Source organism: Rattus rattus, chromosome 2 (genome assembly GCF_011064425.1).
Source record: "Rattus rattus isolate New Zealand chromosome 2, Rrattus_CSIRO_v1, whole genome shotgun sequence".
Lineage (NCBI taxonomy): Eukaryota > Metazoa > Chordata > Mammalia > Rodentia > Muridae > Rattus > Rattus rattus.
The window spans coordinates 81,798,618-81,825,726 of NC_046155.1; the positions used below are offsets into that span (position 1 = coordinate 81,798,618).

A 27,109-nucleotide genomic window follows, 5' to 3' on the forward strand; every position below is an offset into this window, starting at 1 on the left:
ACCCGGGAAAGGAAGTAGCATCAGTCAGAGCACATCCCAGAAGCAAGAATCTGTCAGCATTGCATTACGATAGCATCTTTGTTTTGTATTTGTGTTTGTGTGTTTGTATTAGGTCAGGATGCAGAGTCTATTTCTTAAAATATTTATGTTTGAGTGCTTGCCTGCATGGTGCTTTTTGTGCCAGAGGAGGGGAGGAGGTCAGAAGAGGGTGTAGGATCCTATGGAATTGGAGTTAGGGATAGTTGTGATTTACCATGTAGGTCTGGGCATCAGATTTAGATCCACTAAAAGAGCAGCCAGTGAGTGCTCTTAAACCCTGAGCCATCTCCCAAGCCCCAAAGTCCATTTCTTGCTGTACTTTGCAGTTAAAGTTTGAAAACTACTAGCCACTTTCTAGCTCCCTTCCTCAGAGGTGGAGGGACTTTGATAGCCCAGACAAAACACCACTCTTGTTTGAAAAGTTTTTTTCTTTTTTTAAGTCAGTGTGCTCACTGTGTAGCTCAGGCTACCCTGTAACATGCTATTGTATACCATCCATCTGCCTCTGCTAGGGTTAAAAGTGCCACCATCCTGTTCCTCTTATTTTTGATAACAGGTAAAACGGGGGTCCTTCAGCCAGTTACTTAGAACATTGCCTTAGTCTTCTCATCTGTGAAGAGGTGAGAATAATATCCAGAGGACTCATGCTGGTGCTATATCATTGTTTAGTTCTGTGTAAAATGTTACTGAACCTTAGGGAAGTATTGTTATAGGTATCCTATAACACAGGAGAATACCTAGGCTAGCATGCATGAAGGCAGATTAGATTGTTCAGTGCACCAAATACGTAGACAGCATTTATTTTCATTGTTTCTGTAGTTGCTATCCGTTTAAAGTTAGCATGGAAGTAATAGGTTTCATTATGGCATTTTCTTTGCGTGCATGTGTGATTTTACACCTGTTCTATTTATCTCCAAACTGCTGTCTTTCCCTCACCCCCTTCCTTCTCTGTTGATCCTCTGTCTCCTTCCAGGTGGTCTTCCTTTACATTTTTGTGTCACATGCGAATACACTTCCTATGAAGGCATTCTCCTGCTCTCTTCCTGACTCCTCCCCTAAGAGCTCCAGCTCCCAAACTAGGAGCCTTTTCTTGCTTGGCCCTGTCTTGTACTATACTCCCTTTCCTTCTTGGGCATGCAGTCTAAGATGCTGTCACCAAGACAGTAACACCATCCTTTTTCTTCTATGTTCTGATTATGATTGTGTTTATTTTTGAGACAGTGTCACTCTACATGGTTCCGGTTGTCCTGGAACTAGACCAAGCTAGCTTTGAACTCACAGAGATCTTCTTGTCTTTGCTTCCTAAGTACTGGGCTGGTTCCATTTAACTGAGTGTTTGTGCTCCATGGAAGTAAATCATATATAATGCATTCATTCTTGCCCATGTCATAGACATACTAATGCATCTGTTATAGTAAGATGTCATATTACATCCTTAAAAATTCAGTCTGAAAAACCTCCTTAGGGTTGAGGGGGAGTAATGAAATCTTTTCTTTTTTTGGTTCTTAAACTTTTTAGTTCTGACTTGGAAGAAAAAAAAGCCACAGGGTTTTGTTTGTTTTGTTTTGTTCTTTTTTTTTTTTTTTTTTCTTGACAGCAAGCTGATTCACAGTGAAACCAGTCACTGTGCCTTTGCTCAGCTCTGGTGGATAGTGAGCCTTCGATTTGATAAGCTCATTTGGCAATACTGAATCAACTTGAATGAATGGGAGCTGATCCTGACTGCCTCATAGAAGTGTTATGTAATTTATGGTACCCACAAACCCTTTGGGAGGTCTTTATTGTGAAGGTGTCATTCTGGGTCTTCAGTTCTTACCCAGTCCTACCAGAGTGATTCTCATGCCTGAAGGGCTAGAAACTTGCCATAAAAAGGAAGCATTTGGCTTTTGCTCAGAGATAGAGTGGTGATGAAGAATGGGGGTTAAAATCTGGAAATGTTGAAGTTGTGATTGAAGTTTAGATTAGTTTAGAAGTACCTCCCACCTTGTTACACTGACTTAATTTCTGAAAAATGAGTCTTATTTAGGGTTTCGAACACTTCTTTGACTAGCTTCAGAAAAGGCTTACTAATGTATTTGTCTTGTAAGTTTCTACTGAGATTCGTTTTTGTCAGCTCTGGCATTTCCCAGAGAAACAAAAGAGGAGTGGTTTTCCATCACCCCACACAGTACACTTCTTAATTCTATCACTGATGGATGTGCTCTGTTAAACAAGCCTGACTGTTGGCCGACTCACTGAGGAGCCCTGTGTAGTGTGACCCCATCTCTGCTACCAGCATTTACACTTGTAGTACTTGGAATTTTCAGTGTATTGTGTTAAAACAAACTTCTAATTCTGGCTATTTTTCTTTTCAACTTTAGGTCTAAAATTGGAAGCTCTATTTTTATACAACATATTCTAGAAAAGTCACCAGTGTTGCTATTCTCTTGCTACCCAAATATCCTGACTGAGCCTGGGGGTGGGGAGAGCAAGAGCCGGCTGTCTCATGTGGCTAAGCAGAATGTGTGGGCCTGCCTGCCAGCCGGTGGAGGTGGAATCTGCTCTTTGCTTCTTGGCAAGTATGTCTGGATTTGGAAGCTTTGTTTAGGACTTTAGCTCTTGGCCTTTTCTTGCTGCCATATGCAGTATAGCTCATTGTTTCTAGGGGATTTGAAGAGACAGAGCTGTGTTGTCCTCATCTCTTACTGTCTTTGACAGGATACATTTTTAAGTAAAATAAGTCAAAAGCCACTCTGTCATCAGTGATTTCTTCTCCTTCCTTCTTCCCTTCCTTTTTCATTCCTTTTTTTTTTTTTTTTTTTTTTGAGATAAGCTATCTGTACTCCTGGCTGTCCTGGAACTCACTATGTAAACCAGGCTGGCCTTAACTCATAAAGATCTGCCTGCCCCCTGCCTCCTAATTAATCATGTGTCCCACTGTGCCTGACATCACTGAGTTTTTTGTGAGTAACATAGTAGGAGCAAATATCTCAAGAACTGTAAAGTGGCATCTTTTAAGTAGCTGACTCCCTATTTTAAAAAGCATATATAGTATTCAAAACAAGGCTTTAAATAAGATGCTTTCACACATGAACGAGGGAGGCTACCCAGCCCTTGAATGTTGTCATTAGGTCTTCTTGCCCTATGGCTGTGGCTCCAGTTAACTTTTCGGCTGGCACCTTTGTTAAGAGAAGAGGCAGGAATGATTTTGTGAATAATTTGATACCTTTCCCTCCTTCAAGGGAATGAGGTGTATGGATCAGAAGAGACAGATGGATCTTCGTGTTTTTAGCCTCAAATTCTGGAATTCACTATAGGAGGTGAAAATTAGCTTACAGAGTAAAGAAATGGAACCATATTACTACTGGATGAGAAGCTATTTGTATCACATTTAGGAAACCGTTGAGGTAGGGAATAATTGAAATAATAAGAGAATTCCTCCCCACTCCCTTTTTTTTCCTCCAGAAGGTGGTAGAGTACTGTGGGGAGGGGGTCTGGTAGCTGGTCTTTTACTACTTCATGGGTTCTTCTTTTTCACACCTTTTATCCACCCTGACCCCCAATTTAATCCCCAGCCCCTAATAGAAAAGAAAGAAGGATAGAAGGGAGAGCCAGACATATACCTGAATCTAATATCTTTCCTTTTGTTTCTTCTTTGAGCATGACTTCTAACTGCAGCCAAATTCCCCTGCTGCTTCTCAGGGCCCTAGGATTTATATGCACTCTGATAAGTTCCCAGGATTCCAAGTGTCACACAATCTCAGAAACTATCTGCAGCTGGTAAATTTCATGCCTCTGCTAGAGCATGAGGCAAATCATAATAGTCAGCTGCTGTGGTCAGTTCGAAGTAGCCCCATATCTCCATGCCTGAGATTAAAACGAAAACTTTCTTATAAAAAATTGAAAAAGCTTGAAAATTCCAGGATTGTCACTATAGTGTCACAAAGAAATATGACCTTAAGAACCAGTTCTTAAGAACTAAAATTGAGGGGTTGGGGATTTAGCTCAGTGGTCCTGGGTTTGGTCCCCAGCTCCAAGGGGGGGAAAAAAAAAGAACTAAAATTGAGTTGTGCATCCATAGGATTCAGTTTCTTTTGCTATTGATAGCATTTAATCAGAATTGGTATAAATAACTATGATTTGTTAGGCATAGTTGTACTAGAGCAAGAGTTAAGCATTCCTGATTCATCTTGAGTTAGAACAGTAAAGTGACAGATAGTGTCTAGTGCAACATGAGCACTCACTATCTGTCTTAGTTACTGTTCTGTTGCTGTGACTACATACCATGATTAAGGCAGCTCATAAAAGAAAGCATTTATTTGGAAGCTTGCTTACAGTTTCAGAGGGTTAGTCCATGATTATGGCGGTGGAGCAAAGTGGCAGACAAGCAGGCATGATGCTGGAGTAGCAGTTGAGAGCTCACACATGATCTGTAAATTATAGACAGAGATAGAGAGAAACTGAGACTGACTGGGCCTTGTGGGTGTTTGAAACCTCAAAGCTCAACCTCAGGGACACACCTCGTCAAACAAGATCACACATCCTAATCCTTTCTAAATAACTGGGAACCGAGCATTCAAATGTGTAAGCCTATGGCAATATCCAAATATATAAGCCAGGCTATTTTTATCCAGACCACCACACTGTCAGTGGCTCATCAGCAGGTATTTAGCAAGCACTTAATGTGTGTCTAAGAACTGAGGTACACAGGATATAATTTGTGTTTGGGGGGATCAGATAAGTCAACAAACGAGACTCTCAGAGAATAAAACCAGTCCAGTGTTACAAGCCTGTAATTTTAGCACTTGTGAAGCTGAGGCAGGAGGATCATGGATTCAAGGTCAGCCTTAACTCTAATTATATCTATAAAAGCAAACCAAAACACCAAAGCAGCGGGGCTTGGTTGGCACATACCTTTAATTCCAACACTGGGGAGACAGAGGCAGGCAGATCTCAGGCCAGCCAAGGCCTTCTTTCAAGAAGCAAAACAAAACAGAAACAAGCAATCAACAGTAACAAAGCAAAACAAATGAAAATCTAAGCCATCGAAATGAAGAAAGCAAAACCAAGCAAACAGACAAACATAAATGTCCCAGGTCAGAGTACAGTGCTGCATAACTCCACTCCATCTCAGTATCTGAGACGTGTCTGGTACGACTGCTCTTCGGATTTCCCCCAAACATTAGGTGAGAACACTGAGGTGCAGAGTGTCAGGATAGATGTGTAAGCCCAGCTGTTTTTTCCTACAAAGCATGTCCCATTCTTCCTAGAAGGCACATGCAGGACTTGAGGAGTAGATGAAGGAGCTATAGTATTTGCACTGCTGAGTTTTGAGCGAAAGGGTTGGATGTGGTTGAAGTACGTGCAAAACTGCTGACAGTCTTGCTTGCAACTTTTTGAACCCTGTGTTTCTAGATGTAAAATGAGCATGTGTTTATGTGTGTGGTTTTTTCTGGGCCTGTAGTTGCCTTCAGGTTGTCAAATGTATGTATAACCAGAAGAGCTTTTGGAGCTACTGTCTGTCTTAGAATTTTCTAAAACAGGGCCTGTCAGGGCAACCAAAATAGACAGCGCTGCATTGACCCTTATGTGGTAGCAATTTGGGCAGGACAAAAAATAGGCAAGAACTGAGGAACCTTCTTTGTTTTTACTGTTATTGTTTGAGACAGAACCTCAGTGTATAGTCCTGGCTGACCCTGAACTCACAGAGATCCACCTGTCTCTGTCTCCTGAGTGCTGGGATTAAAAGCACACACCACCACTCCCAGCAAGAGAGATCTCTGCAAAGCCTGCAGTAACTCATCACTTGTTGCTATTCATCGTATGTTGGACTCTATTTTGATTGAAGTATCTGGTTATCTCTGTACATATTAATTATCCATGTGCCATATAAACATTTATGAAAATAAATGTGTATATACATGCGCACATATATGGGTTATATATAACCCTTAATTTAATATGTATAATAAAGGCAGACAAACATGAGCCTCTGTCTTACAAATCTGAATTCTTCCTAAATTGAGTCTTAGCACTTAAAGGGAAATTGTTTGGGTAATTGAAACTAAGAACTCTGGTCGTGTTTGGTTTTTCAGTTTCATAGGATGTGGTTTAGATCAATTACCTTTTGAGCTGGAAGAGGATTGGTCATGTCATGATTGTGCAAAGGCTTCCCGAAGCATTTGCTCTACATTCTATCACATTGTGAGAATAGGAGGTGGGGGTTCTCCTTGGGAGCATGAAGATGAGTCAGAATGTTTCCACAGTAGAAGGCAGGAGTAAGTACTCTGACTGTATGTAGAGGAGGGACAGGATAGTTCTTTCAGCTTGTTAGTCATGGCATCTTACATAAATAGTAACTGATGGCTTTGACAACATTCCTGGGCCCCGGATTATTGCTTCTGTTGTTCAGCTGAGAGTACTGTGACATATTGACACTGGCCTGGTAAGCTGGTCCAGGAACGAATCAGGAAGTCTAAGCCTTGGATCTTCCTCTCTGTGCTGCTTAAGTAGGAGGTCTGAGAAGTGGTAGCTATCTTTGTGAGAACTCTTTCCATTGGGACACAAGCTGACTTCTGGTGAATATAAAGGGGAATTTACTGACTGGCGTATTCATGAAGGTTAGGCTTTGATTTCCTTTCTTGAAGCCATTGGATTCAGGGTGCAAATGATGTTTTCAAAACCTAGTTTATAATTTCTCAATATTGCTTTCTACCTAAGAATCTCATTCTTGAGTTCTATATGCATTAGATTTGAAACTCACCAGGGAAAGAGTCATCTTCTTCCACAGGCATTTTACTGTCTTTCTGGCATGGTGACCATTTTCAGTGCTAATTTTTTTTCTGGTTGACCTGGGTGCCTGTGTATCCCTGATAATAGTCATTGAAGCCAGGAGCATATCGGCAGCATATAGGCCTAAGTCATATGTTCCATTGTGAATCCCACATATGCACAGTCTTATACCAGGAGTTAGAGAGGTGGGGATTACTTGTGAAACTTGGGTAACTATCTGATAAAGAGGCTAGGTGGTGTGGAAATTTACATGGTTCTAATATGTTTTATAATGCCCTTTGGTTCAGTTTATAGCTCAGAAGTCCATATGACAGGTCTGTGGGGTAAATACAACCCGATCGCTGCTTCCAAGGCTCCACAGCTGAGTCACTGGCTCTGGTTAGTCCAAGACTAGACTTTCAGCCCAGTGCTAAAAAGGATGAGGACTCATTAGATTTTTCAAATATACCCTCTTTTGTTTTTGGAGGGCAGAAAGAGTAAGGTTTGTCTAATACTTAAATGCATCGAAGAAATTTAGATGAAATTGAAGGATGTTCATTAGAACCTCTCGTTTCTTGTCCCATCATTTAACAACTGTTAAGTTGTTGTGTTCACAGGAAAGCTGATACTTCTTTACTTGCTCCCTGGATATTTGTCTTATTTGTCTTCCATGTTTCTGGAAAAGGTGTTGTTCTGTTTTGTTTTAAGGGAAATTGAATTAGTTGGCACATACAATATGTTGAAAATATGAATCGATTGCTAGGATAGATTTTTATATAAAATATTTTTACATAATCTTTGATCCATCAATTTCTCTTCTAGGGATTTATTCCCAGGAAATAATTGTTAATGTTCTAGTTTTTAAACTTTATTTTCCATTTATTACCCTAGTATGTTTATAATAGTGAATTACAGGAAGCAAGTTAATATCTGAGAATAAGAAATTAAAATAACAAATCCCATTGTCATTGAGTTAGTAAGCTGTTACAGTGTTTTAACACACAGAATCTCAGTCTCTTTGCTCCCTCTGGAGTACAGTAGCAGAATTTTGACAGATCGAATAGTAGGATGTAAATAGTAAATAGCCTTATGGAGTATGTGTGAACTGTCTGAGCATTAACAGCGATAACAACAGTTAAATTTTTTGTCCAGGTTAAGGCGGGAGCTCAGTCCTGTAACCTTTTTCCATGCAAGCCTGGAGACCTGAGTTCAGAAACCTCAGAACCCATGTTTAAAAAATAAAAATCAAAGGGTAGGGCCATCAAGATGGCTCAGCAAGGAAAGAGTGCTTATCACCAAGGCCTAATGACCTAAGTTTGATTCCTGAACCTATATTGGTGTAAAGAATAGAATCAACTCCCGTATACATGATGTATGTACACATGAACCAGACAGATAAATATTTTTAAAAACCACAGCAAACAGACAAGTATGGTGGCCTGTGTGTCTAACCCTTGAGCTAGGGAGAACACAGGCAGATCCAGGGGCTCACTGTCCAGCCTCCTTGATCAGCTCAAGGCAATGAGAGACCCTGCCTGAAAAACAAATGGGTTGAGAAGATGGCTTAGTGGTATATATTGCTCTTAAAGAGGACCCAAATTCTGTTTTCAGTACCTATGTCTGGCAGCCTATAACCAACTCTAATTCTAAGTTTGATGAGATTTGACACCCTCTCCATACAAACCTGAGTTCATATGCACATACCCTCACACAGACACACAGGAGTGCACATAATAAAAAAATAAGGTCTCCAAACACAACCTCCAAACAAAAACAAAGTAGACAGTGCCTGAGGAGCTCATGTGAACGAACGTGTATATATACATACACTCCCTGTATATTTATCAGCACATAATTTTTTGAGAGGGAAAGATGTTTATGAAGAATGTTGAGTGGAAATAGCTACAGAATAGGATGCATAATATAACTTATTTGTTTATAAGTTTAATGTATATATTACATGTATGTATTGTGTGTATGTGTCATCTACATATGCTTACTAAAACACCTAAAGTATATTCTTTATGTTAGTTGGCATTCTGGAATACTTCATCACACACTGCCTGCACTCTCTCTCTCTCTGTCTCTCTCTCTGTGTCTCTGTCTCTCTCTCTGTCTCTGTCTCTGTCTCTCTCTCTCACACACACACACAGAGACTTGTAATTTTTTGGGAGGAGGTTGCTTTGCCTTTTTTGCTCTCAAGTAACAACAGGGTGTTTCTACACCTGCTCTAACCCATTTTATCTCCCGAATAAATGATACAGAGATCTGGTATTTTTATTAACAAGCTACAGGCACTATGCTGGGCAGGTACGTACCTATTATAACCTCTCTGGCTGCCTACTTCCCAGCCATGTGATCCTTTACTTATAGTCTGCATCCTGGTTACATGCGTAGCCTCATGGCTGCTCTCTCATCCAGACCTTGTGGTGAATCCTTCTGACTCTTCTCTTTCTTGGTCCTTCTCCCCTGGGACTCTCTTCTCCTGCCCAGTTTTTTGGGTAATCAGTACTTACTAACCAATCAGAGGTGATGGAGAATGATTTTTACATAACATTGAGACTGGAGATGGTTGGCCATGCCAATGTCAGGACTACAAGATGTCCTGGCATAGAAATCAGCATCTGAATATACGGTGCACAAAGCCATCCTCCAACACAGACTTATCTGCATTGTCTGGACTTTCTAGAATATAGTACTTAATATAGTACTTTTGATTTGGCAGTAGTCGTGGATGTTTCTGACTAGGTTACTGGTGTGGTTGAAAGGAGGAATTCTTTCACTGTACAGGTCTTTTTTTATCCCCTTTTTCCTGTGGGCTGGCCATTAGCAGTCAGCCTCCATCACGAGCCTCTAGGAAGCAGTTGGTTTGTGTGGTCTTATAATGGATCTAGATTTTCTTTATAAAGAATGAGGAAGCATAGGGAAATCGATCACTTACCATGTGATGAACTTGAGGCTTACTTAGTAGTCGCATCATTTACGTATCCCTTCAAGGCATTTGCAGGCAGTCATACAGTCATTGTATTGGGTTCTTTCCTCGTCTTTTGACTCACTTCACAGTGTGCTTTTCTGCCTTTTACTAAATGCAAAAATGTAATCTTCAGTTTTTTTCTGAACTCCTTAGAAGGAGACCAAAAAGTGAACAGTACACATGTTAGTCAGATGTTCGAGGACTAATTAGCTATAATCAGCTAAATTCTTGGGTGGCAGGTACCTGTAAGCAGGAAGTTAATGTCTAGTCAGTAGTTCACCTTCAGCGAGGTCTAGCGAGGTCCCATCCCAAGGAAGCAAACAGGCTGCATACATAGAGACAGTGTAGCAGACATACCATTTTATTATAGTTCCAGGGAGGACAAACTCAAGACAGCCTTCTGCCTTTGAACCAGGAATGCCTTGAGAAAACTGAGGGAGAAACAAAGGAGTGACAATTTGAATCTGAAATGTCCCCTACAGGTTCATGTGTTTGAATATTTGGTGCCTAGCTGGTGACTAGGGAGGTTGTGGAACATTTGGGACTGTGGTCTTGCAGCAGAAGGTAGTCTCTGGGAGTGAGTTTTCAAGGTGATGGGTGCTCTGGATTCCAGTCTAACTTCTGCTTCCTCATCTGCCTTTTTGTGAGAAGCTGTCTATGCACATCCTGCTGCAATGGTGGACTGACCACATCTTCTGGAACAGCCAACATAAATCTTTCATCCCATTAAGTTCCTTCTTTAGGTATTTGCTAACACCAATTAGAAAAGTCACTAATACCTAGAGATCCACTGGGCCAACCTAGAAATCTACTGCCCCCAAATCCTGCCCCCTTTGCACATGTATGGGTAGTTAGACTTGCTTTAAAATAGTTGTGATTGCGGGGGGAGAAGCAAAAAATTTCATTGTGGGCCAGTGATATGAGAAGGCATAGTTTTGGTTATTTTGGGTAAACATGCAACTCAGTTCTAAAGCCTCAAGACTAAAATGCTTCATTATTTTGTGTTTGGAAAGTATATGTGTTATGTGTCAGTGTTGGCTTGCTTGTATTTGACCAGTAGCCTTCAGACTAGCCAGCTACAGTGGCTTCCATCCTCAAGCATGCATACAGACACATTCTCTGTCTCTGTCTCTGTCTCTGTCATTCTCTCTCTCTCTCTCTCTCTCTCTCTCTCTCTCACACACACACACACACACACACACACACACACACACACACACCTAGTATTCTAGTATCTAGTCATTTACTTAGGGGATAGATCCTGAATGAGTTTGTCATTGTGTGGATGCCGTTAGTGTCCTTACACATAGGTCATTCACTTCATGTGGTATGTTGATGCAGTCGAGGGACATGTTACATGTGACATGTATGAACTTGCTACCAGAGTCACACAGCATGCCATTTTACAGCAACCATTTAACAACAGAAAAGTAGCATTGGCAGTTATGTAGCTGTAATGGAACTGTGTTAAAACGTTGCATTTTATACATAAGTGTATGTGCTGTGTATACTGTATACAGCTGGCAGTATAGGGTGCTTATCTGTGTCAGCAGCATCATGAACAAGTGAACGTTTTGTCCACAGCATTGGGGTGGCTGTGGTGGCACTAAGAACTGCATAATGATCTTAATGGGACCACCATTGTGACTATAGTTCATTACTGATAGAAACATCATTATACAGGATGTGATTGTATTTAAAGTGTGACACCTAAGGACCAGTAACAAACTAATAAAAGTAAAGAAATGATTTTTGGTCAAGTTGGATGGTGTTAGTCATGTGACTCAAGGTGATTTTTCTAAAAATATAATTCGTGCATATATTATTTCCTTTTTAAAATATTGAGTCTTTCTTTCATGCCTCTTTCCTTTTGCATTTTTGAGATTGTTTGGTGCAGCAAGTCCTACCCAACTCTAACTGGAGCTGCAGTTTTAGCCTAGTGTAGGGCATTTAGGACAGAGACACAGTTAAAAGCATGGGCATAGAAACAGACGGGTCTTGTTTGCTTTGGCAGAGGGAACTGCTTTCCCCAATAAGTAGCTCTTGTAAGACCTAATCTCTGAAGGTGATCTTCTTCAAGCCTCAAGTTCCAAGTGAGAGGAGCAACCCCTCAGTCTTTACACGTGATGTATGCAAGTTTCTAGAAGTTGTTTACAGTTGGACTGTACCCACTTTTCAGTCTTTTTTAAAAGGTCACTCAAAACCTGTATGCGGCCAGGCAGGACCAGGAGTCCCTATGGTCTTGTCTAGAGACTCCCGGGGCTTAGAGGATGTTTTCAGCTACCAGGGTTGCCTCAGTCTCTGGCCGCTGTAGAAGGCCTGAGGGTTTCATGTGCTCAGGTTCTGGTCTTCAGTGTTGATAGGAAGTAAGAACATGGGCTCACCTAGCTGGCCAGACTGTTTCAGACGTCAGAAGCGTGTATTTCACATTGCTATGATGTGGGAATGCCAGTGTTGGTGGCTTCTTGCTGCAGAGTAAACTAACTCTGGATGGGAACAAAATGGAGACGGGCATGGGTGGTCGTTTAAGACAGTCTTAAGGCAGATCTGATGCTTTGCAGACTTTATTTTGGTATAGCACTTGCCTGTTTCACAAGGCTGTTCCTCAGGGTGGCAGGCTCCCTGTCAGCAGCCAACACAGCATTCCTCTTAGAAAGCTTTTTGACCTGACTAGCTACAGGAAAGAGCCAGCTTAGTCTGGGCTGCTTACTGGGGTGTGGGGGGGTGGGGGGTGGTGTCTTCTTGCTGACCCTGAAGAGCTCAACTAAAATGAGAAAGGAAAGGGAAGCCTGCAAACTCCACGGTGTCCATACCCCATTGTTCAAATTGGACTCACCTGTTTTTCTCCTTGCACGAAGCAAGGGAGCTGTTCATTATAACAGGAGGAAAGTTCTTGTCTTCAGAGGCTTTTCTGATTAGAACTGCAGTTTCTTTTAAATGCCAAAAATATGAAAAGACAAGTGTAGATCCCTTGTTTTACTGTTGGAGTCATAGAAACTCAGAGAGGCCAACTGATTTGTTGAAGGGATACATTGCTTATGGAATCCTGGATGAGTCCAAGGTGTCCTTGGAATTTACTCTGCATATAGACTCATCCTCTGAATTCACTTATTGTTGGTAAAGGACATTTTCTTCTTGGTGCATCATCATCTTCCTAGGGGGTCTGACTTGAGAGATCAGAGAGTGTGGAGTCAGACTGGTTACTTCAAGCCAACCTCCTAAATTTTATTCATTTCCTGCTTTTATAAAATAAAAAAAAAGTTATCTAACTTACAGAGATGTAATGAATTAAGTGTAACAGTTCATATCATTCTCAATACATAGAAGTGTGGGCGTTTTATGTGTAAAGGTCAAAGTCAATGTCAGGTGTTTCTCTCCACCACATTTTCTGAGATAAGGTCTATCACTGAACCTAGAGCTTATCGATTCACTTAGGCTGGCTGGCCTGCAAGCCCCAGGAAACTTCCCTGTCTTCACCTCCAGCACTGGGATTGGATAGACATGGGTTACCACACCCAGGTTTTACGTGGGGGCTGGGGACCCAAACTGGTCTTCATGCTTTTTGTGGCTGGCACTTTACTATGGGTCAATCTCCCCAGCTCCCTATAATGATAGGGACATAGCTATTATTATATGTAAATTACATGAACCAACCATATTGTCCCTTTCTTCCATTTTCTGTTTATTGTCTGTCTGTTTGGTTCTTTTTTTTTTTTTTTTTTTTTTTTTTTTCCGGAGCTGGGGACCGAACCCAGGGCCTTGCGCTTCCTAGGCAAGCTCTACCACTGAGCTAAATCCCAACCCCCTGTTTGGTTCTTATTAAGAACCCAAACAAGACCTACTTTTCTATGAAATCTCAGTGAAGTCCAGCAGGTTGGTTTTATTTTGTAATATTGTGTGTAGTTTCCAAATCTATAGAGCCTATAGCATTTATTTCTTAGGCTTCTTATAAAAGTGCAGCTATAGCCCCAGGCCTACAGTTAGTATCCTTCTGAGTCTCAAGTTTTCTTTGTAGTTCTCTTATCTTTCCATTTGTTTTCTGTCTCCGTTTACCCAAGGTCCCAGTGTGGGTTGGTCCTCCACAGTGGGGTGGCTGACCAACCAAGAGCAAGCCACTTGAAGACAGCTTTGCCTGGTTGTTACCTCATGAACTACCAAAGAGACAGGCACGGCTGAAACTAGAGCACCTCTAGGGATCCTGCAAGGATTGTCCTTGGGGCCTAGTAAAGCCTACTTCAGGCCTGGGGCTGGGGGTGGGGCTGAGCTGGGAAGGCAGCAAAGCCTATCCTTAGGAATGGCAGCCAGGGCTGGCACAGAGGAAGGAGGATTCTGGAGGCTGATATGCAGAGAAGGGAGGAAAGGAGGCAGAAGCAATTGGTGCTAAGACTGAAGGAGAAAAGCTGCGGACTGATGTTGACCCATTGTAAGCTGAACAAAGTTCCTGTCTGGTAAATACATAGCCAAGAGTATAAAGGCTTAGAATGGTACCCCAGTTATTGTATGTATGAGTGGTTCCACCTCAACTCCACTTAAGTTTTTAGCCACCCCTCCCCACCTCTCTTTGTCCTTAGCTCTGTTTGACCCATTTGTGCCACAGAGCTAAGGCAGGAGAGCTGTCACTTGTTCAACACATTTGACTTGCCATGATAGAGCTGGGCTGGCTACTGAAGAACAATTTCTTCGATAAAGGAAGCTTTGGTCTGTCACTGACGTCGAGATGGCATTAATAATAATGATTACAGAGGCGGACTCTTCACTGAATGCTTCTGTGCACCAGATGCATGGATTGTCTCATTTCCTCCACTCAACAGTCCTCTGAGGTGCAGTGGAATAAGCTGCCGTAAGGTTTGGTTAATAGATGCCATCACCGTGATTCACCCAACCTCTTGATAACTGGACTCTTCTCTCCCTTCCTAGATAGGCTCCTTGACTTTAGTGTGCTGCCATTTAGTTTCCTGAACTCAACAACTGTATCAGAGAGCTATGTTTCTATACTGCTGTTATAATAACAATATAGCGAATAGAAAGTGGTATTCATTACTAATAATTGTGTTGTTTTTGTAAACTTGGCACTGGAATGTCTAGATTGTGCAGAGCCTGTCAGCAGGTGACAGTGGAGGAAGTAGAGCCACCTGGGAAGACACTGTCATTAGCTGAGTGTAATTGCCTAGAAAGCTGGAGAGCCTAGCCTGTCTTTGTAGACCTATGAGATGGATGGAAGAGGACAGGAAAGCCTGCTTCAGGTTAGGAAAGGGCATGGCTAGCAATTTAAAGTATTCACCAGGCACAGCTTGATTTTATTGAGGATCAATCACAAGGAAATCCCTTCCTGTGCAGAGTCTGATTCTACATGTGATTCTCCATTGGGGCTTTGGAGTGATGTGGCATGAGACTGTTCTTATGTTTTGAGACTGGGTCTCACTATGTAGATCAAGTTGGCCTTGAACTCAAGAGATATACCAGTCTCTGCCTCCCAAGTGCTGGGATTAAACACATGCATCACTATGCCTGACTTATTGTTATTATAATTTTAAAATTATTTATTATTAGTGTGTGTATGTGCACAGAATATGTTCTTTCTAGTGGCTGATGGTTAAGATCTGATATTCTGAGGTTGCTGTATTTGCTCCTCACCTCAGAGTCCATTCCTTAGTATGTTGTCCCATGATATTTTGCCAGATGTGGGCTCAGTTATACAGGTCCTGGTTTCTTGAACTAAACATTCCAGGTTCTGTTTGTTCTGTGATGTTGGATAAGTTTACTATATGCAGAGTCTTAGTTTTCCTGTCTTTAAATGGGGTTATGTTGAGGAGGGCATATGAGCTAATGTTCTTAAAGTGCTTAGTTAGCATAGAGTTTAGCCCAGTATCATATGCTCAGTAATTGATGGTTGCTGTTGTTAGCTAACAGCTAGTGAGACTTTGAAAGACTGAAGGTTCTGCCAGCCTCTTAAACACAGGGCTGGCTGCTGTGACTGGGCCTGGAGAAGCCCAGAAAAAGGGGAAATCAATGAGTAAACCAAGGAGCAGTACCTACTAGCAGAGAAGAACATACTGGCTTCTGACTTGACACTACTGCTCTATCCCACTAGAATGGGAACCTTTCAAAGAAAAGGAGCCATGATGGGAGAAAGCCGACCTTCTGTCACTGGCTGATTGATCGTCTGTCCACATTGATTTTCCCCTTTTTCTCATCTGCTGAGCATGTTAAAAGCCTTCAGGTTTCAACTGGTTCCGCTGTATCAGGTCATCAAAAGATGGTTTTACATGGAGGCACTGCAAGGTAAATGAGATTTGGGCCTCTGTGGGAGCCCCATCTGTTCTGCCCTTACCTGCATGCCAGGCTTCGGAGGGAGCTGCTGTACTGAAACATCTGTCCAGTCGGGGTGAGGTCAGCGGCCTGGGTAGGTGGGTCAGATGCAGGGCAGGAAATCCTCTTACCTCACCAGGGTGCTGGGCCTCCTGCAGCAGGAGCTGAGCAGCAAACATTGGTGAGTCAGCCAGCCTGGGAATTAGAGTTGCCAGTCTGTGAGCATGTGGGGTTTGTGTAAGTTTGGGCCTTTTGTTTCTTTCAGCAATCCAGTCTTTAGAAACACAGATCTGGAAACCAGACCCTCCACATGCTACAGTCTTTCTTGTTTGGAGATAATTCTGCTTGAACAGTTGCTTCTCTTGTCTGATGGCCTCCAAGAATTAACCCCTTGCCTTTTGAGATTTGACTAGGTTTCACTTATGGCTTACTACATGCTCAGAGTATGAATAGCCTGTGAGAAGCCATGCTTAGGTCTGTCACTTTTCACAGCCAAAGCACTTTTAAGAGTTTCTTTGTGTGTCTTGTTTTGGTTTAAGCAAATTGAAACTGCCTTTCTCTTGAGGGCATGTGTAGACATGCCTTTTGTTTCTGAGGGTGGAGAATAGGACACACCCTTACAGGAGTCCGCCTAACTACAGGCATGATTGTGGCTCCTTCTAGATGACTATACTCTCTGCTTCCTTTTAGAGAGAATTCCTTTTAAAGATAAGTCCAGTTTATCCAGGCACTGTTTGGTGGACACCACTCTAGTTTTTAATTTTTTTTGTTTATTCAGCTTTTCTTAAAAATTGCCCTTTGCCCTATTACCAGACTGTTAAGAGAGCTCTGAATTTGCACTATGAAGGGCCATGAAAGCTTCTTAGAAGCGAGAGGCCTATATGTGACTGACACTGATTTATGTCTGGTCTCCGCTTTCCTGGTTACACTTCTGGTCCACATACTAACAGTTAGTGGCTGCCATTGTACTAACAGCAGAATTTCACAAGTATTGAATTGAAAATAGATTTTCTATTGTTATAAAATAGTTGCCGGTTAAGAACCAGTCCTAAGCAGACAGTATTGGAAATTGCTTCTGCTTTTGTTCACAAATGTTTAGCAGTTCATATAAAAACTTAGTTACAACAAATATTGCTCAGTGTCAGTGCAGTCTTCTGATCCAGCAGTTTTATCTCTCAGAGGTTGTATTGGGTGTGGAGACACACCTAGGTTGGGAAAGTACCTGGAGTACAGGCTCCTGTAGGTGAGTAGAATAGGGTGGAGCTATGACAGTACACCTGTGTGAATCCAGAGACACAGGCACATTGCACTTTGCTGTTTGGCTAGGCCCCTGCTTGTAGTTTTGACATTTCTTACTTCACCATTAGACCATTATGAGATTACAGGTGGCTTAGATATGGTCTCTTATCTCTATTCTACCAGAATCCAATTTGACAAATCATCCTTACAGAGTGCAGGGTACTTTCAGGAGCACAAGTAACCCTAAAATAGCTACAGCACCTTATTGCTGGGGACTTGATGGAAGCTTCATCATGAAATCCTGCTTTCAGTTAATTTTCCTTATGTACTATAGCATCTGCGAGAGGGCAGGGAGGGAGGAAGAATGGTTGTGGTGAGGTGTGGCTCCTTTAACTCTCCTTGATTCCTACTAAGGAGTGTCTCCAGCTCCATCCATTACCATTATCATAGATTTAGCTACCTCTGTATTGTTCTGCTCAATTAGTTGCCATGGCTACCAGGCCAAGGTAATTTATCCTCCAAGGTGTTGCTTGTGTTGTGCTGAGAGGAAAAGACTGTAGCAATCTTTGTTGAAATCTGAGTTTGTAGGTATTAGGTATAGAACCAGATGATGAACTTGTGGCTTAACTCAGGTCCAGATAACTCTTATGTGAAGGCAAAACTTGACAAGACAGATTTCCTCTGGAATATTCTGTTAGAACTGTAGTCTTTGATGTGTTCTGCAAATGAATCAGCCTTTTAAAACTTATGCTGCCTTAAGGATTTTAGGAATTTCCCATGCTGGTTCTCTGTTACACCCCCCCACACACACACACACCTTATCCAAGGGTAAGCATCCCACAGAGCTTACAGGAAAGGTAACAAACAGTGAGCTGGGGTGGGGTTCTCTCCCTTGGCTCATTGTTAGCTCAGTGAAATAGAGTGGTCACTGGTGGGCAGTTCTGGGATTTAGTGTCTGTACATCACTCCTCTGCCCAGAAAGGTAACTACTTTGTAATTTCCTTCCAGGTTGGCTGGCTCCTCTAACTGATGGCATGTTGAAGTACATGGACCAGTGGCAGCGAAGGGATCTGATCCAGAGTGGGCCACTCTAGAAGGCCAGGCTACAATCACCATGGGCCAGTGTGTCACCAAATGCAAGAATCCTTCATCAACCTTGGGCAGCAAGAATGGAGACCGGGACCCCAGCAGCAAGTCACACAGCAGGCGGGGGGCTAGCCACCGTGAGGAACAGGTGCCACCTTGTGGCAAACCAGCTGGGGATATTCTTGTCAATGGGACCAAGAAAGCAGAGGCTGCCACCGAGGCCTGCCAGCTGCCAACTTCTTCTGGAGATGCGGGGAGGGAGTCCAAGACCAATGCTGAGGAGTCTTCCTTGCAGAGGTTGGAAGAACTATTCAGGCGCTATAAGGATGAGCGGGAGGATGCAATTTTGGAGGAAGGCATGGAGCGCTTTTGCAATGACCTATGTGTTGATCCTACGGAGTTTCGAGTGCTGCTCTTGGCCTGGAAGTTCCAGGCTGCTACCATGTGCAAATTCACCAGGTTGGTTACAGATGCTTTCATGTCAGGAAGGGACCAGAGGAGGAAAACATGGCACTGGGTAGTGGTGCCCACTAGGACAGAATTGGAATGGCTTCACAGGTTTGGGGCAAGTGGTCCCCATCCCCTTTCTGGCCATTTTCTCTAAGCTTAAGTATCGTGTTGTAGTTCTAGTCCAGAGAACTTCCTAGATTCTCCTAAGGAATTAATTTTTCTATCCTGTGTCCAAAACTCGTAGCAGAACTACTGAGTATATCTCTCCAGGTAGGTAAGACTCAGGGATTTGTATCTCTGTAAAGCTTCCTTGTCTAATATGTGCTGTTCTGTGTTTTCCTCACAGAATAAAGTGCTGCCTGATTGATAGATCACATTTGAATTCACAAAAGCACCAAGAGGCAATCCAAGTTACTGGGCACCGACCCTCTACCTAAAATTAAATAAGGACTAAGCAGTGTGAACACTTCTGTTAACTGCTGCTCAGCCCTACTGACAACTAGCTGCTCAGAACTTGTTTTTTATTCCTTCACATGTCAGTTTAGTCATTTATCTGTAGTCTGCAAGGCACTTAGGTGTCCATAGACTGTCTCTGGGAATATACCTCTACTGCTTTTGAGTTCTCAGCTTGTTCCTTTAAGCCAGGCCTGTGTGCAGCAAGGACAGCTGGCCCCAAATATCAAGTAGCAGTTGCACAATTTGTCACAGTTATATATCCATATTGGGGTTGTTTGTATACAAGGATATAGCAGGGTCATGGCAGACCATGGTTTAAAGAGTGCAGGGTTATGAAGAAGAACTATAGTGGCCTGGAACTGGATATGTAGAGCAAGCAGGCCTCAAACTCCAGGTTCTGCCTGCTTCTTGAGGGCTCGGATTAAAGGTGTGAGCCACCATACCTGGCCTGTCAGAAGGAACTTTAAAACACAGCTAATTTATATGACCTTTTCAATAAATTGAATGCCTCACCACTACAGTCCCTGAGATAATCAGTGTGAAACCCTGTTAGTGCTGTATACAGTTAAAAAGTACATATGCAGCTGGGTGTGGTGGTACCTGTCTGTAATCCCAGCCCCCAGGAGGGTGAGGCACAAGGATAGAGAATTCAAGGCTAGTATGGGTTACATAGTGAGATCCTATTTCATAAAACAAAAACAAAAGTAGTTAAAAGAAATTTTAACTACATAGTTTCGGCACTATGTATGTGTACATGCATGTGCACATGTGCCATGCTTTAAATGTGAAGGGACCAGGGGATAACTTGAGGGAGTTGGTTTTCTTTACCATGTAGGTTCTTGGGATCAAAATCAGGTTATTCTTGGTGGCAAGTACATTTACCTGCTGAGCCTTCTTGCCATGCCCCCAAAGGCACATTTGTTGTTTTCCATTTTATTTTATGTGTTTGAGGGTCTTGCCTCATTGCGTATCTCTGAGGTGCATCCTGGTATCTTCAGAAGCCAGAAAGGTGTGTTATATCCCCTGGAACTGGATTTGAAGTTGCCATGGACGTTGTGGGAACTAAGCTCAGCTCGATCTACCCACCCACCCATCCATCTACTTTTGAGGCCAGGTCTGACTGTACAGCCTTAGCTGGCCTTAGTAGACCAGGCTGGCCTAGAAGAGGTACTGTTTTTGCCTTCCGAGAGCTGGGGCTGGGGTGGGTGTTAGCTGCTCGTATATCCTTGTCTCATCATACACTGCACCACTCTTACTTATTAATCATGCCTTCTCCTACCTGTTGCAGGAAGGAGTTTTTTGACGGCTGTAAAGCAATAAGTGCAGACAGCATTGATGGGATCTGTGCACGTTTCCCTAGCCTCTTAACAGAAGCCAAACAAGAAGATAAATTCAAGGATCTCTACCGGTTTACATTTCAGTTTGGCCTGGACTCTGAAGAAGGGCAGCGGTCACTGCATCGTGAAATAGCCATTGCCCTGTGGAAATTAGTATTTACACAGAACAATCCTCCAGTATTGGACCAGTGGCTAAATTTCCTAACAGAGAACCCTTCGGGAATCAAGGGCATCTCCCGGGACACTTGGAACATGTTTCTTAACTTCACTCAGGTGATTGGCCCCGACCTCAGCAACTACAGTGAAGATGAGGCCTGGCCGAGTCTCTTTGATACCTTTGTGGAGTGGGAAATGGAGAGAAGGAAAAGAGAAGTGGAAGGGAGAGGTGCACTCAGCTCAGGGCCCGAGGGCTTATGTCCAGAAGAGCAGACTTAGCTGCTCTGTTCCAGGAGCAGCACTGAGGATCTGCCTGCTGCCCTGCAGCCAAGTGAGGAATTGGACCTTTCTGGAAATTACCGAAGATCCGGATATTTTCTACTTTCACCTTTCTCTGCCTTGTATTTGAAAGGGCTCTAAAATGCTGTATCATGTTTTAGGCACTTTCTTCATTTTTTTTTTTTTTTTGGGTTATTTTGGTTATTTCTTTTTGGGGGTGGGAAATCCCCCCAAAATATTTGAACCTGGCTACATGTTGTGTACCTTTTTTTGAAGCCTTCAGATAGAATAAGCCTGCCATTTCTTGCACAACTTTATTAGATTTGTTTTGTTTTTTGTGGGGGAGGGTGTAGACCCGGGTTGGGGAGTGGGACTGTTAGGTTGAATTAACATTACAAAATGATACAGTGCCAGATCTCAGTTTTGCATATTATTTTTCAGGGCAGGTCTGTACTGTGTGTAGTGCTGTTTACATGGTTGAATTTAGGTTGTAATAATTATTTTTAAAGATTTACACAGATATGAATATAGCAGTGTTAACTGTTAGCCACATTGCATTAATTTCCAGACAGTTTGGAGCTCTTGGAGAGCCAAGGCCAAGGCCAGTCAAGAGCATTTGCAGTCTGACACCCCACCCCATCCCTTTACGCTAATTTATCCAAAGCCCTATCTCCCTCACTTCTTGCTCATTCCTTCTCTGACCTATATTGCATTTCATGTTTAACTTATCCATCAACATGCTGTACCTGTCAGTCAAGTGAGCAGTTTTGTTTTGTTCGAACACATTGTACTGAAAACCACTTAAGCATTGAATGCAGAGAAAGCAGTGCTACCTCAGTTTTGCTGGAAGTAGACTTCTTTGATATTTTCTTTGATGTTTTTGTATTTTCATGTCATAAGTGGAAATACTTCTTTTTCCCCCTTTTCATTTGCCTTGGAGCCAAAGTTTCCGTTGTTGTGGGTGGTGAGAAAAGTGTGCCTGCCTGCCTGCCTGCCAGCTGACCGGACAGAAAGCTGTGGCATGGGGCTCTGCTCCAGACTGCTTTTCTTTAGTTTTTGTTGAGTATCACTAGCTTACTTGTCTGGCAAGTGCAGAAGCCTGAGGCTGGCCTGAACTCTGCCAAACAAATTATCCACGTGTATTGAATCATTAAATGTGTGCCCTCTCCCTCTTTGCTGCGCCCATGTTGTCACTTAACCCCAGGAGTTATTTATTGTCTTTTGTTAGTGTCAGGCTCACCTGGGGTGACGTGATGGCTGTTTAGGTTTACACGGCCCTCTGCTCTTTCCCTACTCCCAGACATGTATATATACATATATAAGATATGTATATATTTTACCTTATAAAATATATATATACACATATATGTATCTATATCCCTGCGTTTGTCTGCTAAAACTGGCCATGAAAGAGGGAGCTGCCTTCAACCTGTAGTTTAAGAAGATGCCAGGGAGCATCATAAATGGAGGCTGTTGTATATTAATTTAGATTTTTTTCACTAAAAAGAACATGAATGAATTTGCTCGCAGGAAGGAGGAACCAGTTCTCTAGACCCCATGCTCACTCTACAAGGCCAGCTTTGGTCAAGCTGCCCGTGGGGCCTGAAGAGCTGACTATGTCCTGCCTTGTTCCATTAGAGGACCATCTTGATAATTTCCCCTTTAAAATATCCTCAAAAATGTACTGGAACGTGGGTGGCAGGAGCTTGTACAGTTCAGCTTCCAACATTTCGGAACAGATTTAAAAGGGAATCTTTTAATAAATAAAAGCTACAAAAATATTTATACTCTTGATACAATGAAAAAGTGTCTATTAAATATTTGGAATTTTCTTCCTTGATTAGTCTGCCCCAAATCCTGGGTATGTTTCTCAACCTGGGTAAGAATTGCATGCTTTGAGTTCTTCATGAGTCTTATAGCTCTGGGCACTTATCTCTATAAAGATGATTATTTTAGGAGATGACAGTCATATTTCTTGAAGTTGGTATTGACACAGGGAACATTTTTGTAAGCCTCACAATTGTCCTTTCTTGAGAGATGAGATGATGAAAATCAGCCACAGACTTAAGATAGTGCTGGAAGGCACAAGTGGCTATTGGGCCAGATGTGCCCCTTTCTTCTAGCTGAAATAAGAGGACATCCTTGAGTTAGAATCTAGGAGCCCAGCAGTTTCTGAGGGCACAGCTACATGCCTTTGGATAAAAACTCACCAAACCAGTTAGTTGTTCCTAATTCAGGATTAGTAGAAGTCCAATGAGGGAAAAAGCGGAGTTAGGTAAGTAAGACTTTCTGTCCCAGATAAGAAAGGGTGGGTGTATGGCGGGGAAGTGCCAAGAGAGGGAGTCTGCCAAGGGCCCCATGGACTCAAGGAACTAGATTCCTTCCCAACTGGGTAGATTTTTTTTAACTGCCCAGTTTCTCCAACCCCAATGCCTGCACCCCAACCCCCAGCCATTAGAAATTGTGATTATATTTTTAATCATCTGTGCTGAGAAAGCAGAGAAAGGAGCGTCAGGGAGGACTCTGGGTTCTCTGTGCAGTAGTTTTGTTTTACCGAGAGACTCAGTGAGGTGCACAGTTTGTAGTTAACACTTCTGGGATACAGAAAAGCCTCTGTTCACTCAGCCTCAGACAGGCTTGCTGAGTACTGGGTGGATGAGCAGTGGCTGGGAGCCAAATTGCCCCTCAGGTAAGCTAGCTTTGTGACTTGGGTGATGTGGGGAGGTGCGATATGTGGGTGCCATTTTGAAATTCTGCAATGTTTAAGCATTACTACACAGAATATGTTGAAAATTGCTTACTTTGGGCAAGTGACTTTTTGAGTTTCTATGGTATTTCTTTAGTAACTCATTAGCAAGCTGGTATGAGATAAAAAGTTACTTTACTGAATTCTTTCCCCTAGTCTTCCTTGCCATACTTGAATGTATCATTCTTAATGACACTTTGCTGTACTTCTGGGGGTTGCCTCAGCAACTCTCTCTTCACTGGCAGATGTGCCAACATGTGTGTTGGGTCCAGAAGTCTGTATGTACCCATCTTATAAAGAAGTCTCCAGAGCTGGCTGAAATTCCAAATTTCAGCCAAAGCTTTGGGCCAGGGGAAAGATAGTAGAAAATGTGCAAAGCAGTACTGTTCATGTTAGATGGATGGATACAGTGAAGAATTAAGCCTCACACAGAATTAGCTTCAAACAGTACTGTCACCTAGGGTCTGGTCTCTAGGCTAGATCAGGTTATGGGACCCTATAAATTATGTAATTAGACTATACATTGGTGGGAAGTTGCTAAGATAAAGACTTGTTCAAAAGACTAACAGCAAAAGATGTGTGTATTGAAATGTATAGTTTGCTGTATTTCAAGTGGAGTCTTCAGTGCAGCAGGTAGACCTAGTTATACAGTTATGTATGGAATGGAAAGCAAACTACTGTTAAACAGTTTTTCTCTCTCCCCTGCCACCTTCTTCAGATTTTTTTAATCTCCTGTGTGTGTCAGGATGGCTAGTGATGACCTGAACATCTTGGTAACTGACAAAGGTCTACTTGGAGGACTAAAGCAGTATTTAGCTTAAATATGTGAAAGAACAAAATTATCAAAAGATGTTGATTAGGATTATTTAAGGTCATGTGACATTGATCTTTTCTTCTACGTCATGGTTCTTCTTGCCACACTCCTATTCTGAGTTTATTTTTTTTTTGGTAAGCTGTAGTTGTAGCCCATACCAGTTTGACCTGGTCTAGGACTACATGCTGGGGATGCTCATCAGGACCCCCCCCCCTTTTTTTTTTCAAAGAAGGATGCTTGAGCATTGGGCACAGATGCTGAGGTGGTTTGACTAGCTGAAAAATCAAGTTCTGATTCGGGTGTTGGGGCATCATATTCTGTTTCTCTTGGGAACCCAGCCTGCTCTCATAGATACCTACTTCCATCACATACCCTGAGCATTGCCAAAAGAAGCCATTCAGCAGCTGCTGTTTTTCTCTCAGCACAAATATATTTGCTACAGAAGAACTATCTTTTCTCTAATACTAATTCCCCGTCCAGTCCTCAGAATCTGATTAACTGCTCTTCCCTGCTGCACTGAATATGTTCAAGGTTTTAAAGAGGGAATTTGAAGCAATAGGCAAACAGGGCTTGGTTGAATTGGTCTTGCATATATCCTGTCTTAAGCCAATGAGGTGATGAGTCCACTGCTCATGTGACCCTACACCTTTGTGGATCCTTCTTGGTTTGTGACCAGTGTACGTTTCTTGAGGTTGTACAAACTTGACAAAAGTTAATACTTTTGTATTCTCTGCACTGTTGCACTCTTCAAATAGCCCCCTGAATATTACCTTGATATACACATTTTTGTCTTTGATGTCTACAGTATTTTTCTTTTTTTTTTAAATTTGAAGGTTATCTGCTGTTGGATTCAATAAATTTGTTTACCTAACTATTGATATTTCTGCAGAAAACAAAAAACAGTGAATTTATTCTGAAGTAATTTATCAACCCATTGGGAACCTTTACCATTGTGATGCTATGCTATATAACAACTTGGGAAAATGACCCTTGTAAGATAGGAGTCTTGCTCCAAACACATGATGACCTCCATGCACATGAATGTTTGCTTATATGCCCATTACTGGAATCATCTTTCTTACCTTAAGTAATGCAGTTCCCATGAGAAATGAGATGACAGTTTTGATCTCTTTGTTAAATGTATGGATGGTCCCTAGGTCTAATCAGGCTTGCAATGACTAATTTTTTTTTTTAACTCGTCTGCAAAATAAAGGCATCTCCATTGGTATTAGGATTTAAGAAAAAGCCTGTGAAACACCCATGATACCTCATAGTGCTGAACTATAAGCCTCCTTAAAGTTCATCAAAAAGATGTTAAGTACATTGTGTGATAGTTGGGGGCACAGTTGTGTGTGGGATGATATTTGATCTTTCATCACTTAGTGGAGTGGGGATTAGATAAGCCTTTTCAGTTGGGAAAGGGTTCTAAGCTTGACTATACTCCCTAGAAAACTTGTAGTTTACCCTTGTTCCATAATCCTCTCACTGACTTCTGGGCTTGTTTCTTCTGTGCTTTGTCCCTTAAGCACAGATAGGACTTTGCAGATTGGAGAATAGTAGAGTGGAAAGGAAGACAGCCAACTGGACATTAACAGAGTGGTAAATGGGTTACAAGATGATGAAATCCTACTTTCAACTAAAATATTGGCAAATAACTTTTATACAGTTACCAGAGAAGCTTAATTGCATATGGAATGGACTTCTACCAAGAAAGTATGCTAAAATGTAGTCCATGGGTATAGAGAAGAGTCACTTCAATTCTGGTGTCTTCTATAGACTCCTCAAAGCAGATGGCTAAGTTGGCTCTGGAATTTATCCCTCTAGGCCTGGGTTTTGACCCAAATTATAAAAGAAATAATGGAGATAATTGGATATATTTATCTATATATGAGAGGAAGCTGCTATATGTCAAGGTAGTGTCAGGAAGAATAAAGGTCAAATCATTAGAAATATGATTGGCCAGTGTGCACTTACATTGATCCCTGAATCAACTAGGACTTTAAATTACAAGGTTTCCATGCCTTAAGAAGCAAACATGAAGCATATTTTTGTTTTTCGAGACAGGGTTTCTCCGTGTAGCCCTGGCTATCCTGGAACTCACTCTGTATGTAGACTTAAGGTGGCCTCAAACTCAGATCTGACTGCCTCTGCCTTTGAATGCCAGGATTAAAAGCATGTGCTGCCACCCCCCACCCCCCAGCCTAGAAGCACTGACAAAAGGGGCACCATATTTGTTCCATAAGAAGCTCTTAAAGTCAATATGGAAAAGCAGTTGGCTTCACAACAGAATGGGCAACAGACATATACCATCCATTGAAGAAAATATGGCCAAGAAGCTTCTGAAAAGTTGGGTGGCAATCTAAATGGTACTCCAGAACACAGTAGTTGAACATATGAAAATTGTTCTTTAATGCATCACAGTGGCAAAGATTTAAGACAATGCTGGCAAACAAACATCTTTCTATAATTAAAAA

The 27,109-nt window shown here is 42.1% G+C and overlaps 1 protein-coding gene and 1 long non-coding RNA gene across 5 annotated transcripts in view; one reads left to right on the forward strand and one right to left on the reverse strand.

Moving 5' to 3' along the window:
- The window catches only part of Dcun1d3 (defective in cullin neddylation 1 domain containing 3), a 42,966-nt gene extending 16,385 nt beyond the window's left edge, over positions 1–26,581 (forward strand). For 3 of the 4 annotated variants that reach the window (XM_032892773.1, XM_032892774.1, XM_032892775.1), the window contains exons 2-3: positions 18,320–18,856; positions 20,592–26,581. In XM_032892773.1, coding sequence (XP_032748664.1) covers positions 18,426–18,856; positions 20,592–21,075 — 915 coding nt within the window. In that variant the 5' untranslated portion in view covers positions 18,320–18,425 and the 3' untranslated portion in view covers positions 21,076–26,581. Of the gene's footprint in view, positions 1–1,658; positions 2,598–18,319; positions 18,857–20,591 lie in introns of those variants that run through there. The other variant, XM_032892777.1, reaches the window with a different exon arrangement.
- LOC116891593 lies at positions 9,649–12,295 on the reverse strand. Its single transcript, XR_004386849.1, has 3 exons — positions 12,148–12,295; positions 10,121–10,194; positions 9,649–9,871 (listed from the first exon to the last, which is right to left on the reverse strand). It is a non-coding gene; the product is annotated as an uncharacterized LOC116891593 (long non-coding RNA).
- Positions 26,582–27,109: the final 528 nt, after the last annotated feature.